This window comes from Trachurus trachurus (genome assembly GCF_905171665.1).
Source record: "Trachurus trachurus genome assembly, chromosome: 11".
Taxonomy (NCBI): Eukaryota; Metazoa; Chordata; class Actinopteri; order Carangiformes; family Carangidae; genus Trachurus; species Trachurus trachurus.
This window is the reverse complement of record NC_139904.1, coordinates 925904-940207: the sequence shown is the minus strand read 5'-3', so window position 1 is coordinate 940207 and position 14304 is coordinate 925904. Positions and strand designations below refer to the sequence as shown.

The 14304-nt window shown below is 42.0% G+C and overlaps 1 protein-coding gene across 1 annotated transcript; it reads left to right on the top strand.

The window, feature by feature from the left end:
• kifc1 (kinesin family member C1) lies at nt 1-14168 on the top strand. Its single transcript, XM_083981817.1, has 17 exons — nt 1-41; nt 894-983; nt 1192-1294; nt 1545-1598; nt 1789-1872; nt 2437-2635; nt 2720-2885; nt 3765-3932; nt 5188-5301; nt 5409-5495; nt 5596-5793; nt 6376-6540; nt 7315-7453; nt 9055-9194; nt 10455-10528; nt 12540-12615; nt 13807-14168. Exons 2-17 carry the CDS (start codon nt 900-902, stop codon nt 13849-13851), a joined length of 1896 nt encoding a protein of 631 aa, XP_083837943.1. The 5' UTR covers nt 1-41; nt 894-899; the 3' UTR covers nt 13852-14168.
• Nucleotides 14169-14304: the final 136 nt, after the last annotated feature.

The window sequence follows — 14304 nt, the reverse complement described above, 5'->3', positions numbered from 1 at the left end:
AGACGCAGGAGCAAGAAGAGACGACAGAACCGTGTTTTCAGGTAAGTTAAATGTTTTCATAAATTAAAACAAATAATTTCACATCTCCCGGGTTGATAAATGGTTGTTACAAACATCTGCGTATATTCAACACGTAAACGGTTGATTCAGCGGTTTATCGTTGCTGTTTTCCATTCACTGTTTGTGTTTGCTGGAGCTAACGTTAGTTCGGTAACTTAATAACATGAACTTTGATTCGCCGTTTTTGTGGCAAAAATCAAACTAATGAAATGTCATTGTTATTTTACAAGTTATCTAAACGACACATCTTATGTTTGGGTAAGTTAGAGAAGCACTACTGTATGTTTGGTTCCGTTTCAGAAGATAGTGTCGTGTCGGTCTGTCTTATCTTATCTCTGCTGTAATTTAACGTTAACGTAGCTCTGGTTTGTTGTTGCTGTAAAAGTAGAAGCTAAATGTGAATCAACAGATGAATCCGAACGATCCTCTTCACTGATTAATGTTGGAGAAACATTTATGTTACTGTATCTGTCCTAACGCTAACTCATATTAGATTTAGCATTTTAACGTAAAATGTCTTTGTGAATCTGAATCTAACGAGATTAACGTTGAAATTAGATTTTCCTCCTCTCTTCTAATTACACACACCAAGACACTTATTATAATGTTACATCTGATCTAACGCAGCGGGTCTTCATCAGACTAACAGCAGGACAAATATTGAAATTAGTTTAAACCTGTTATTCCTGCTCCAAACAAAGATGGTTTCCAGCATTGTCTTTGCTTTACTTGTTGTTGATCTGAGAGACATGATGGTCACAGTCTGTGCTCCTTGTTGGCAGAAGATTGACATGTTGTCCTGATCTGACCATCGTTTACCTCTGACCTCTCAGCAGAGCATGTCCCGATTACCAGTGATGTCTGGCAAGAGAGCCCTTGCTGGCAGCGCCTCAGAGAGCGGCCAAGACTTTGCGCCTGCTCAGGTTTGTACCAAAAAAAACCACCAACATCTTCATCTGCTTGGTAATGGATTCAGTCAGATTTACGCTGCTCTCTGGGTTCTCTATCTATCTGTAAATGAGCTTTTGTCCACATGCACATCCAGCAAATAATGTTATCCCTGAGATGATTGTGCATGCAAAGTCATTTCCACAGCTCTTTGTTCACGCCGCTGGTTGTGTTTTTTTGCAGAAGAAGCTCCGCAAGGACCCGGAGACTGTCAAACCCCAGGCAGCAGCTACGGTCGTCGGTGGCAGACGGCCTCCTCTGGCGTCGACGTCCCGGGCGCCGATCTGTGAGTTACCTGCTCCAAATTTAGTCTCAGAATATTTCAGTTTTTCATAAAGACCAAAAAATGCACAAAACATTTCATGCAGGGATTTCTCAGGATTTATATCTGGTGTTATTCATCTCTGGTAACATTTCAGAGTCAGCACAGTTTGATCTCTTTTATTTCTCCAAGCTTGTATATTTTCCTTTTATATCAAGATTTCTTTTTGCTGTTATTAAACATGGTTCTCTTCATCTCTGTTTGTCCGTCACAGCGAGGCCAGCGAGAGGCGTGGGAGCTGCCACCGTGGCTGCTGCTCCCTCCAGAGGTGAGATGATCTGTTGGCTCGGTGCGGGAGTAAAGTCACTGCTGGATGTTTAACAGTTTGTTTTCAAGTCAGGATTGTGCTCATGAACCTTTATATTATATGTGGAGCAGTGATTGATTAGATGTGTAAGGCAGCGTTGCACAGGTTTACCTCCTGACAGTGGTCAAAGATTTTCTGCTTTTTGTCTCAGGTGTCCTGAAACCGTCTGTAGCTTCGGTTGCGGCAAAAAATGGAAACGTGAAACAACCTGTTGCATCTGCTGGTACGAAAGCAGGTGAGAAATCCACATCACATGTTTGTGTCCTCATGAAATCATGTCGTAGCAATTACATGAATGTTTGGTGCTTAGTTAAAGGGACAACGAGGAGTTTGTATTTGGTTATAAAAAAGTCTCACATGAATGTGGATGAATCTACGCTACCCACACTTGTTAATGGCTCCATTTTCGATAAATATATTGTTTTGTCTCTATTGTTATTTTAATTAATGGTGGAAGTGCTGGGCAAGCCAACCAGCGTTTCCTTACTTTCGGTTTCGCGGACGCTGCCCGGCGGGTCATGATAATAACGCCGCCGAATCGCCATTTATGGTCGGAACTACGACGGTATCTGATCGTCTTCCAACCTCTGACTTTCATTATTGATGAATGAAAACATTCTTGGCAAGACGTCCATATTGCACCGATCCAAGAATTTCACAGTGCGCGTGGAGGCTCATGGTAAATGTAGTATGAAAACACACACTGCTTTCCAAAACTCCTCGTTGTCCCTTTAATGACTGAGTATACAACAGAGGGGAAGTAGTTTGTCACACCCGGTGATGATGCTTTTGTTTCCAGGTGGGGGCGCGGGTTCCCGCCGGCCGCCATGGGACCTAAAAGGCAAAGTGAGTGACATGCAGGACAAGGTCCGCAACTACGAGACAAAGATCAAATCTGTCAACCAGGAGAACGAGGATCTGAAAGGTTCGTTCACCCAGAACAAAAACAAACTGCACGAGGTGGAGAAACAGCTGCAGAAACGGCAGGAGCAGATCAGGTGCGAGAAGCTTCTCATGTTCAACTAAACATGCTCCCGTTACATTTCATGTTACTAATCCATGTGTTTATAATCTGATTAAAGGGAGTATGAGGAGGAGCTGCGTAAACTGGCGGGAGTACAGGAGGAACTGACCAAAGTCAGCAGTGACAGAAACGGTCTCCAGCAGGAACTCTCCACCCTGGAGGGTAAATACAAAGTCATGGAGACGCTGCGAGACAGTCAAGAGGCCGAGCTGCAGACTCTGAAGGTACCACGTCAAATCACAAGAGTCGTTTTATTCTGGATGTGCAGCATTGTTACGTAAAATGATTTGTCCGTCTTAAAGCAGAAGTAAGCGGAATATTTGTGTTAAAGGGACAACAAAGAGTTTCTATTTGGTTATAAAAAAAAGTCTCACGTTAATGTGGATGAATCTACGCTACCCACACTTGTTAATGGGCCCATTTTCGATAAATATATCGTTTTATTTTGTTATTATTAGTGGTGGTGGAAATGCTGGGCGAGCCGACCAGCGTTTCCTTACTTTCGGTTTCGTGGCGAGTCATGAGAATAACGCCGCCGAATCTCCGTTTATGGTGGGAACTACGACGGTATGTGATCGTCTTCCAACCTCTGACTTTAATTCTTGGTGAATCAAAACATGAGTCTGTCTTGCGCCGGTCAAAGAATTTCACGGTGCGTGGAGGCTCATAAATGTAGTGTGGAAACACTTCGCTTTTCCAAAACTCCTCGTTGTCCCTTTAATATAAGTCTTAAATAGTTATATCTTCCGACAGCAATCACTTCTATAGAGTGTTTGGTCTGAAACACGGGTCTGTCAGTCACTCTGCTCTGCTGTAAGCCGAGGAGAAAACTTTCCTTGTATCCTACAACCTTTATCCAATGAGGAGAGAGAGAACGGCATAAAGGGACAGTCCTCTCTGTGTGTGCAGCCAAGGGATGCGCGTGAATGTGGTGACGTAGGGACGAGGGCGGGGACTGCTAACTGCTGACAGGAAGTTAGACAAAAACCACCGGATCGCTTACTTCTGCTTTAACTGGCCACATTCAGATGAATCACCGGGTGTCATCTGTGTTTATTGAATTCAAAATGTGACAGAAGTTGTTGTTTGTTTTTTGGCTCCAGATGAAGATGTCCGTCCAGGAGTCGACTCTGTCCCGGGTGCAGGCGACGCTCGGAGACGCCGAGCAGGAGGTCCGTTCCCTCACGGAGACGGTTGCCCAGCAGCGGGACGAAATCCACGCTGGAGAGATGGAGCGACGGCGGCTCCACAACACCATCCAGGAGCTCAAGGTGAGTCCTCGAGTCCGGTCCCTGGGTTCACGGTTTTCCTTCTCCGACTGAACACTGAAGCTATGTCCGAAATCCCCTTCTACTCTCTATATAGTGACCACGCCATCTAGTGGTGTCCGAATGTTTAGTGATTATTAATGTTCACTATCTAGTGACTGAATCTATCCCACAATTCACCGCAAAATGTAGTGAACATCCGATGGTCACTAACCGGAGCAAGATATCCCATCATGCACGGATGGGTGGTCACGGATGGCCGTTACCACAGCGGCCCAGAGCGACCAGTGTAGCTACCAAATAAATGAAGTAGCGACCGGTGTAGCTACCAAATAAATGCAGTAGTGACCGGTGTAGCTACCAAATACATGAAGTAGTGACCGGTGTAGCTACCAAATAAATGCAGTAGTGACCGGTGTAGCTACCAAATAAATGAAGTAGTGACCGGTGTAGCTACCAAATAAATGCAAGTAGTGACCGGTGTAGCTACCAAATAAATGCAGTAGTGACCGGTGTAGCTACCAAATAAATGCAAGTAGTGACCGGTGTAGCTACCAAATAAATGCAGTAGTGACCGGTGTAGCTACCAAATAAATGCAGTAGTGCAGCAGCCTCAATAAATGTGTCCAGCTGCCAGAGTTGTCCGGTCGCGGCTTCCACAGACTCCCAAAACAAACGTCGGAGCAAATTTCCTAACAAGCGTTATAAACTGACCACAGACTCTGGATAGCGAGGCTAATTTATGTTAGCCTGTCTATGAGGTTTTACATTATACGTTAGCATTAAGCTAGCGGACTTTATGCTTAGTTGTGACACAAACTATGTGGGTTTGATTGAACATTTTTGATGCTTAAATATATATATTACCGCTTAATATATTGCTTTACTCCTCTTTTTATGTTGGTACATCCGTAGGTCTACGCTACACCCAAGAGTTGGCAGTCTTAAGTGCCTTAATCTTTCTTCATATGACATCACATTCAGACCTGGGATTAATTTGGTTACTCGTCTCTGAACTGCTTCAATTTTTTCAATATATTTTACTATATCCATGGTATCTACGCCGGCCGCTACGATCGCGGTCGGAGCGTTTTAATTACGCGACGTAATACGTCATTAACTGTGCGGCGGAGTAGTGTCCGAAAGTGTTTTTTTATTTGACCAGTGAGTCACTATATTGAATTCACTATATAGTGAGTAGGGAGGAGGGAATGATTTCAGACACAACCTGAGTGTGTCCATGGCTCTTCTCTTGCAGGGTAACATCAGAGTCTTCTGCCGAGTGCGCCCTCTGGTGGATGGAGGCCTCAGCAGACACATCCAGCTCCCAGCCAGTGACGACAAGAGCATCACACTGGCAAAAACCGAGGAGGTGAGGAGCCTGCGGTGTCATCACATTCACAGATAAAAGAACAAGTGACGGTTGTTTTTCTGTGTGAGTGAATGAATCCAGAACTGAACTCTTTCTCTGCTGCTCAGTCTCACACAGGGAAAACGGCCGACACCCAGAAGAACTACAACTTCAATTTTGACCGAGTGTTTGGCCCCAAGGCCTCACAGCAGGAGGTAAACAACAGAAACAAACATCACGTTCCACAATATAAAAAAAATCCAGCTGTGACTGAAGCAGGAAGTTTCACTGAGTTTTCTCTGGCTTCGTTTTCAGGTGTTTGACGAGATCTCTCTGCTGGTGCAGTCGGCGCTCGACGGCTACAACGTCTGCTGCTTCGCGTACGGCCAGACGGGAAGCGGGAAGACCTACACGATGGAGGGAAGCGAGCACGACGAGAGCAGAGGCGTCATTCCCCGAGCCGTGCAGCAGATCTTCAAAGCAGCGGAGAAGCTGGGATCACAAGGCTGGGAGGTGATTGGCTGCTTCTGATGACCCGTTTCTGCAGGGTTCTTAGGGATCCTTAAAAAGTCTTAAAAGGCATTGAATTCATTAATCTAAAAACAAGGCCTTAATTGGCATTAAAATGTCAATTTTTCAAAGGTCTTAAAAATGTTAACACTTGGTAAGTGGGGTTTTATGGTTGTAATTGGTCTAAAATCTCAAAATAATTGGTAACATTTTGACATAGAGAAGTTAGTGGCGGCCGTCAACACTAAATTTCTCACCGCCGCCAGCTCCCAAGTCAGTTTTTTTTTTCCCGGACTTTTTATGCATTTATTTTGAAAGGACAGCTGGAAAGAGACACAATCCAATGTTCATGTAGCAGTCACTTTACCTTGGAAGTGGGTAAAATTGTCCCTAACCCTATGTAATTGATGTGGTGTTTTTTGTTGGGTTTTTTTTCTGCATTTGTATTTATTGTGAAGTCGGTCTTAAATTACATTTCAAGTGGCTTTAAAAAAGTCTTAAATTTAATTTGGCTTAAGCTGTAGGAACCCTGTCCTGTTGGTTCTCAGAGATGGAGATGTAATCCTGTTTCTGTTTTCACCTCAGTTCACCTTCACGGCCAGCTTTGTAGAGATCTACAACGATACTCTACGGGACCTGCTTTACACTGGGAAGGCCGGTAAGAGGCCAGACTACGACATCCGCAAGCTCAGCAACAACGACACGACCGTCACCAACCTGACCTACGAGAAGGTCGTCACCGAGGATCAGGTACGACGGGCAGATATTCTTCTTTCTTTTTTAAATGTACACATCTGAACTAGGGATGTCACGATTACTTGTTTTCACAAATAACCACGGTATTAAACGCCACAATTAATTAATCGTCATGATTCCTAAATACCGCCACTTTACAAAAAAGATTATGTTGGAACCATATCCACAAGTTTCTGAACGTGCGGTAAACGCATGGATCTATTAACGCTGGCTTTTAACATGGATGTCAGTCTGTGTGATATCCACTGTTAAAAGCTGCTGTGATGATCCATGCGTTTTACAGATTTTCATTGAAAAAAAAAAGAAAAGAAATCCATGCATTTACCGCGACTACCGAAACCATGGAAACGTAAACATAAAATTCCACTGGAAGAGCAAAACCGGCAAAACAGGCTACGTTTTTGACGTTCGGAAAAAGGTGGATAGGGCAAATAAGCGCCAAAATAGGGAAATGCACAGATACTGGTTCAAATTAAGATAATTTACCTAATGTGACATTGAATTGGTGGGAATGTGGTTTGATTTGGTATCGATAACAATTAATGACTTCAATATTCCCTAAATTATTTTGTGTAAATAAGTAGTGTAATTATATATTTTGACTACTTGATTTGTTGTGAAATTAAATAATTGTGATAATCGTAATACCGTGATTATTTCTCTGACGATAATCGTACCAAGAAAATGTCTAATCGTGACATCACTAATCTGAACCATGCACATTCTTTACCATTTCAAAATAAAATACCTCTCTGCCTCCGCCCCCAGGTCCTCGGTCTGATCGCCCTGGCGAACCACAACCGCGCCACGGCCCAGACGGCACAAAACGAGCGCTCATCTCGGTCCCATTCCGTATTCCAGCTGGATATCGAGGGCATCAACGCTGGCAGGGACATGAAGTGCAAGTGTGAGTGTGAACCCACGGATCAGAGATAGATGGAGAAAACTTTATTTGTCCCTGAAAGGCAATTCAGTTTCTACAGGATGTTACACATACATGGAGATGTCATAATGTCATAAATATACAGGGTATCCGCGGGGTCTTGAAAAGTATTAATTAAGACCCTTAAAAAGTATTAAAAAGTCTTTTCACGACTTTATAAAGTCTTAAATTTTGAAGGTATTTTTTCTGAATTAGCTGTCCAAGAGTTTTGAGTCGTAAAAACATTGCGGAAGTGTGTGAATTTATTTGTTTTATTAAAAAACAAAGATGGACCGGTTCATGAAAAAGAAAAGAAGATTGCTGTTTTTGTTTTTTTGAGAGTTGAGCAATGTTTTTTTTGATAAACTTTGCCTTTGATTTATTATCCCAGCCTTTTTTAAATTCTGTAGCATCATAGTGGTCTATAGTCTTTATTACAAAAACTAAAACTGTTAAGTTAAAAGTGTCACTGATGTAAATGGTTACAGCTTGAAGTGGTGGTGAGGTATTAAAAAATATTGAGAAGGTCTTGAAAAAGTCTTAAAAAGGTGTTAGAATTAACTTCAAGTCAAGGTATACACCCTGATATAGAAAATTACTTAAACCACATGAGCTCTGTGAACGAGCTCTGTGAAAATATCAGTTCCCATGATTCAACATTAATGTGTACAAGAGTCTTAAACATTTACCGTATTTTCCGGACTATAAGTCGTGTTTTTTTTTAGTCGTTTGTCTGGCCATGCGACCTATAATCAGAAACGACTTGTATATCAAAAATATATGCTATGTCATCTATGGCCACAAGAGGGCAAGGAGGCTTTTATTTCTAAATCCTTCCTCATTCATTAGCCTATCTTCATCTTCCTCACGTACAAAGCCCCGGCCATTATATGAGACCCGGCTATTACGGTAATTAAATGTTTCAAAAATAACTGCGACTTATATCAGGGTATCCGCGGGGTCTTGGAAAGTATTAAAAGGTGATAAATCAATTTTGGGAAAATTAAGACCCTTAAAAAGTATTAAAAAGTCTTTTCACGACTTTATAAAGTCTTAAATTTTGAAGGTTTTTTTTTTCAGAATTGGCTGTCCAAGAGTTTGAGTCCTAAAAAATATAGTAAAAGTGTGTGAATTTATTCATTAAAAAAAAAACCCAAAGATGAACTGGTACATAAAAAAAGAAGATTGTTGTTTTTGTTTTTTGAGAGTGGAGCAATGTTTTTTTTTTTGTTGTTTTTGGATAAACTTTGCCTTTTATTTATTATCCCAGCCTATTTTGAATTCTGTTGTATCATAGTGCTCTATAGTCTTTATCACAAACTAAAACTGTTAAGTTAAAAGTGTCACTGATATAAATGCTTACAGCTTGAAGTGGCGGTGAGGTGTTGAAAAATATTGATAAGGTCTTGAAAAAGTCTTAAAAGGGTATTATAATTAACTTCAAGATTCCTTTATATAGCCTGTATATATGTTTTTTCCACTTCATGACGTATTTTTTGACAGATGCGACTAATACTCTGGTGCGACATATAGTATACACTGTATTTGTTAAAGCTTCATGTCTGTGTGTGTGTGTGTGTGTGCAGCCACTCTGTGCCTGGTGGACTTGGCCGGGAGCGAGCGTATGGTCAAGAGCCAGTCCCAGGGAGAGAGGTTCAAGGAGATGACGGCGATCAACGGCTCGCTCTCCACCCTGGGGCTCGTCATCACAGCGCTGGCCAACAAGGTCTGGACTCAACAACAACACTGAGAGGCTGCAGCGTGTTAAAACCTTCACTAGTTGCGTTTCCATCAGCGTGTTTAGATGCATTTAGATCAGTGGTTCCCAAAGTGTGGTACGCGTACCCCTAGGGGTACGTGAGCGCATTGCAGGGGTACGTAGAACCATTAATTAATTTATTACCAAGATGATAAGTTGATATTCTGAGTCACTTCAGAAGCCCATTACTGAAATGGTATGTGCGCCACAACTAGTTCCCCCCAGAAGACAACAACCTGTAGCACAGCTTTGTATAGTTGTCAATAGTATCGATGCAAAACGGCGCATCTGGATACATGACTGATTTCTAAAAGTATCGATATTAACAGCGCGCCCCCACAGCGCCCGACGCGCGCACTCGACAGGCAGAGCAGAGCAGCAGAGCAGCGTCCAGAGTGTTTGGACCCGAGTGAGTAGTTTCACAGAACTAGACGCACGTAGGGTGAATTTAGCTGTAAGAGTTTAAAACGGCAATATTAACGGCAACACTCCTCTCTCGTCTCCTCTCTTTTTCTCCGCTGTCTGCGTGCACGTGTGTGTGTGTGTTGTGAGAGGAGGGAGGGGGGAGCCCCGCCCGCTCGAATTGCACAACTCTAGTTAGCTTTTCATTTAATTAAAAATAAATAAGTCCTTTTGATTATAATAAAAAATTAAATAATGGAGCAATAATAAGCTGAGAGGCACTGCTGCTGTATTGAATATGTCATATTCAATATTTTCCTGGGTTAGGTTTTAGTATTGTGACAATCCTACAACTCTGTGAAGACACATTTGACCACAACAAACAGCCAGAAACAACTAAAATGCAGGAGAATATGTGTAAAATGTCTTTGTACAAATTGAAGAGAGAAATTTAAATGATTTTCGTTTCTTCATCACTTGTGTTACGTTATGACCACTTTTGGAGAATCATCAACACGTATGAGGGAGGGGGTACTTGTGGTATGGCAAAACGGCTCAGGGCTCAGAACGGCTCAGCAAGACAAAAAAGTTTGGGAACCACTGATTTAGATGTATCGCATCAGAAAATGATGATGGAAACGCTGTGATTCGAATTAAAATCCCCTGATTCGCACAAACTGAAAAGTCCGTAGATGGAAACACACACGATTCGAATTTCTTTTAATGCGCATTTCCCAGTAATTCGAATCACTTTGGATGGAAACATGGCTACTGTCTGTTTGTTTTTTTTAAGTTGAACTTGTGGTTGTGGTTGTGTCGTTTCAGGAGAGCTACATCCCGTATAGAAACTCGAAGCTCACTTACCTGCTCCAGGGATGTCTGGGGGGCAACAGCAAAACGTGAGAACCAGCTTTTTACTAGGAGATTGGTCCAAAACTCATCAGCTAGTTTCACTGCCGGTGACATCAGGCTCCATAGAGAGCCGAAGCGGAAGCAGGAAGTTACGTCGCCATGGGACCTCAACTCGGAAAAAGTCTCCATAGGAATGAACGGGAGTTAAAGTTTTATTTCGTGATCCGATTGAATTGTGCCATGAGAAAAAAAACATGTCCTCTACCTGTTTAAAACACCACGTTTCATGAAGAGAAATCAGCAGTTTGTTGTAAAACTATTTGTGATGTCATGAGAGGTAACCCAGGCAGGTAAGGCTGGAGCAGAAAACTGCAAAAAACTAGAAAAACAAGCCAGAATCAGAAAAATCAGATGCAGACGGTTTATTCTTCCACCCCGAAGCCCCGTACAAGTCCAACTGAAAACACTCCCGTAGGAGGAGGAGGAGGAGGAGGAGGAGGAGGGCCCTTTTACTCTTTCAATACCCCAACAAAATGTCCAACAAAAAGTGTCCGTCTTTCTTTCTTTTCCCTTAAAGCAGAAGTAAGCGATCCGGTGGTTTTGGCTAATGCTGCGTTCCAGGCAGGCTTTTGAAACCGTAAATTACAGCTTCAAGTCACAACTTACGACTTTGTAGCGTTCCAGGCAACCCACTCGTGTTTCTCCGACCTGTTTTACCTGTGAAAGTCACTATAACGGCCACTCGTAACTTCTGACCCGTGAACTCGTACCAGATCGAACTGGTACGACTTCACAGGTCGGAAAAACACGAGTTACGAGTGGCCTTGAACGCACCATAACAGTCCTCGTCCCTACGTCACCACATTCAGGCGCATCCCTTGGCTGCACACACAGCCCTGCATGCCGTTCTCTCTCCTCATTGGATAAAAACTGTAGGATACGAGAAAAGTTTTCTCCTGGGCTCAGAGCAGAGTGACTGACAGACCCGTGTTTCAGACCTAACACTCTATAGAAGTGATTTCTGTCGGAAGATACAACTATTTAAGACTTATATTAACACAAAAATATCACTTTCTTCTGCTTTAAATCACTTCCCTTGTTGATGTCTTTGTTCCGTCTGTCGCCGTCCAGCTTCTTCCACCTCCAGCACCTCCTGCTCTCTGTCCTCTGTCTCCCTTCGTTCTCCTCCCCTCTGCCTTAATCAGGTGGCCTAAACACCTACACCTGTCAGAGAAGTGAGGTCTTCTGGGAAGTGTAGTGTGTGTGGCAGCCATCTTGTCAGGGATGTAGCAGCCCTCTACCCACCTGCCCCCTTGTGATGCCACATATTGTAAAATGAAATTCCGAGGAGTCCGTAACCAGAAAGACTACAGGTCGCGTAGGTGACGTCACACACCAAATGCCGCCCGCCCTTTCCCGTGTCAGTTGGTGATGTATTTTTTGTGGGACACCAGATTTGTAGTCCGCAGAGCGTCTTCACACTAAATTTTTTTTTTTTTAGTTTAGTTTATTATTACAGGACAGTGTACAATACCATTAATCAATTTTAGAACAGAGAAGAGATGGTTGTACCAGATTTAGCCACTAGGGCTAGTTTCCATCTGTAGTCCCAACATAAAACTCACAATACAAATCACAATAAAATACAGATCACAGTAAAATACAGGAGAAACCCAAGACATAGAACGACACAGGTGAACTCTTGGACGGCACAGAGCCAACACACACACCGCCGCACAAGTAGCCACATGGACAACAGGGGGGCAACATTGAAAACACAGACAAAATACATTCTTCTGTTGCCGTTTTACGATAAACTGCTGATTTCTCTTCATGAAACGTGATTTTAAACAGGTAGAGGTCATATTTTTTTTCTCATGGCACAATTCAAACGGATCACGAAATAAAACTTTAGCTCCCGTTCATTCGTATGGAGACTTTTTTCGAATTGAGGACCCATGGTGACGTTACTTCCTGCTTCCGCTTCGGCACTCTATATGTGTTTATTATGTGAGTTTATTTATTGTGTTTTGTGTGTTTGTGTGTTTGTCGTCGCAGCCTGATGTTCGTGAACGTCGCTCCTGAGACCGACAGCTTCGGAGAGACGCTCAACTCGTTGAGATTCGCCACCAAGGTCGGTGACATCCGTTGTTTAATCCTGATGCATTGATCACATGATGTGAATCTGTAGATAAACTGAACTTTATCACCGCAGGGAAATTCACAAGGTTTAGTTTATTCTGCAAAAGAATAAAAAAAAAAGAAGATCTGTTTTTAAGAACAGAACAAATGAAGATGGATAAACAGGGTATCCGCGGGGTCTTGAAAAGTATTAAAAGGTGATGATAAATCAATTTTGGGGAAAATGAAGACCCTTAAAAAGACTTTTCACTACTTTATAAAGTCTTACATTTTGAAGGTTTTTTTTCTGAATTAGCTGTCCAAGACTTTGAGTCCTAAAAAACATTGTGAAAGTGTGTGAATTTATTTGTTTTATTAAAAAACAAAGATGAACCGGTACATAAAAAAACTAAGCTATTGTGGGTGCGTTCGTAAATTGGATCGGATGCCGCCCAAGTCGAGCGAGTACTCGGATATCGGCTACAACTCTCCTGGAAACTAAATCAAACAAGCTGAGGCACAGCTTTTTTTTTAAACGCAAAGTTTATTAAAAAAACTAAAAACATTGCTTTGATTTATTATTATCCCAGCCTATTTTGAATTATGTTGCATCATAGTGGTCTATAGTCTTTATCACAAACTAAAACTGATGTAAATGCTTACAGCTTGAAGAGGCGGTGAGGTATTGGAAAAATATTGAAGGTCTTGAAAAAGTCTTAAAAAGGTATTAAAATTAACGTCAAGATTCCTGTGTAAACCCTGATAAAGATGAAGGTGAAGACGTCACAGTTCAGGGTCTACAGTCTCACTGAACAGAGCGGTTTCTCTCGAGCTGATAAAAAACATTATATTATAGAGGCAGAAGTTGTGCTTTCAGTGTGAACGGTCATTTTTACTTCATTTTCACTTATGTTTGGTACAAGATTTAACAATTTGTCATGTCATCAGTTTGTCTCTTCAGAATAAAACTCTAATCTTTATCAAAACAATTGCATCTTCTGAGACTTTGATATTTCACTGAGTTACTTTACAGTTAAAGGGACAACGAGGAGTTTCTATTTGGTTATAAAAAAAAAATCTCACGTTAATGTGGATGAACACTTCGCTTTTCCAAAACTCCTCGTTGTCCCTTTAACCGTGCAGCCTCAGTGTTTTCTTTGTCACATTTTTGACTCATAATGTTCTTTATTTTCTGTGTTTGCAGGTGAACGACTGTGTGATCGGGACCGCCGTCGCTAACAGGAAGTGATGGTGTGTGTGTGAAATCTTCCTGTGTCGTTTTGCTGTTTGAGTCTGTGTCAGTCAGCACGAACCAAAACTCTGTGTATATTCTCAGGTCATTGATCAGTCGTCACTATCAAAGACTTGTAAAGTTTCCTACACCTTTGTGTAAATCAGGTGGATGTGTACATAGACTTTTTATTTTAAACATATACGACTGAGTTCAAGATTGATTAAGTAATCAGTAATGACTTGACTTTAATCCCTATTAGTCGTATCATATTTTATCTTTGTTTTGGTGCATGTAACCTCACAATACCTGCAGAGAAATGCAGTGTAGTTAAATCATCCTGTCTTCTGCTCTCAGGCCTGAGACACTGAGATAATAAAGACACTCGGTGGACAGGTCACTTCCTTCAGCTGTTCTGTGCTTTGTGATGACATACCAGCGGTTAATCTTTTACATTTTACTAAATTTACT

What these genes read in the sequence shown, in the direction of transcription:
- kifc1 (XM_083981817.1), top strand. Translation starts at nt 900, where the DNA reads ATGTCCCGATTACCAGTGATGTCTGGCAAGAGAGCCCTTGCTGGCAGC. An exon ending in TGGGATCACAAGGCTGGGAG is followed by an intron (nt 5,794 to 6,375) that starts GTGATTGGCTGC and finishes TTTTCACCTCAG; the next exon opens with TTCACCTTCACGGCCAGCTT. An exon ending in AGGTCGTCACCGAGGATCAG is followed by an intron (nt 6,541 to 7,314) that starts GTACGACGGGCA and finishes CTCCGCCCCCAG; the next exon opens with GTCCTCGGTCTGATCGCCCT.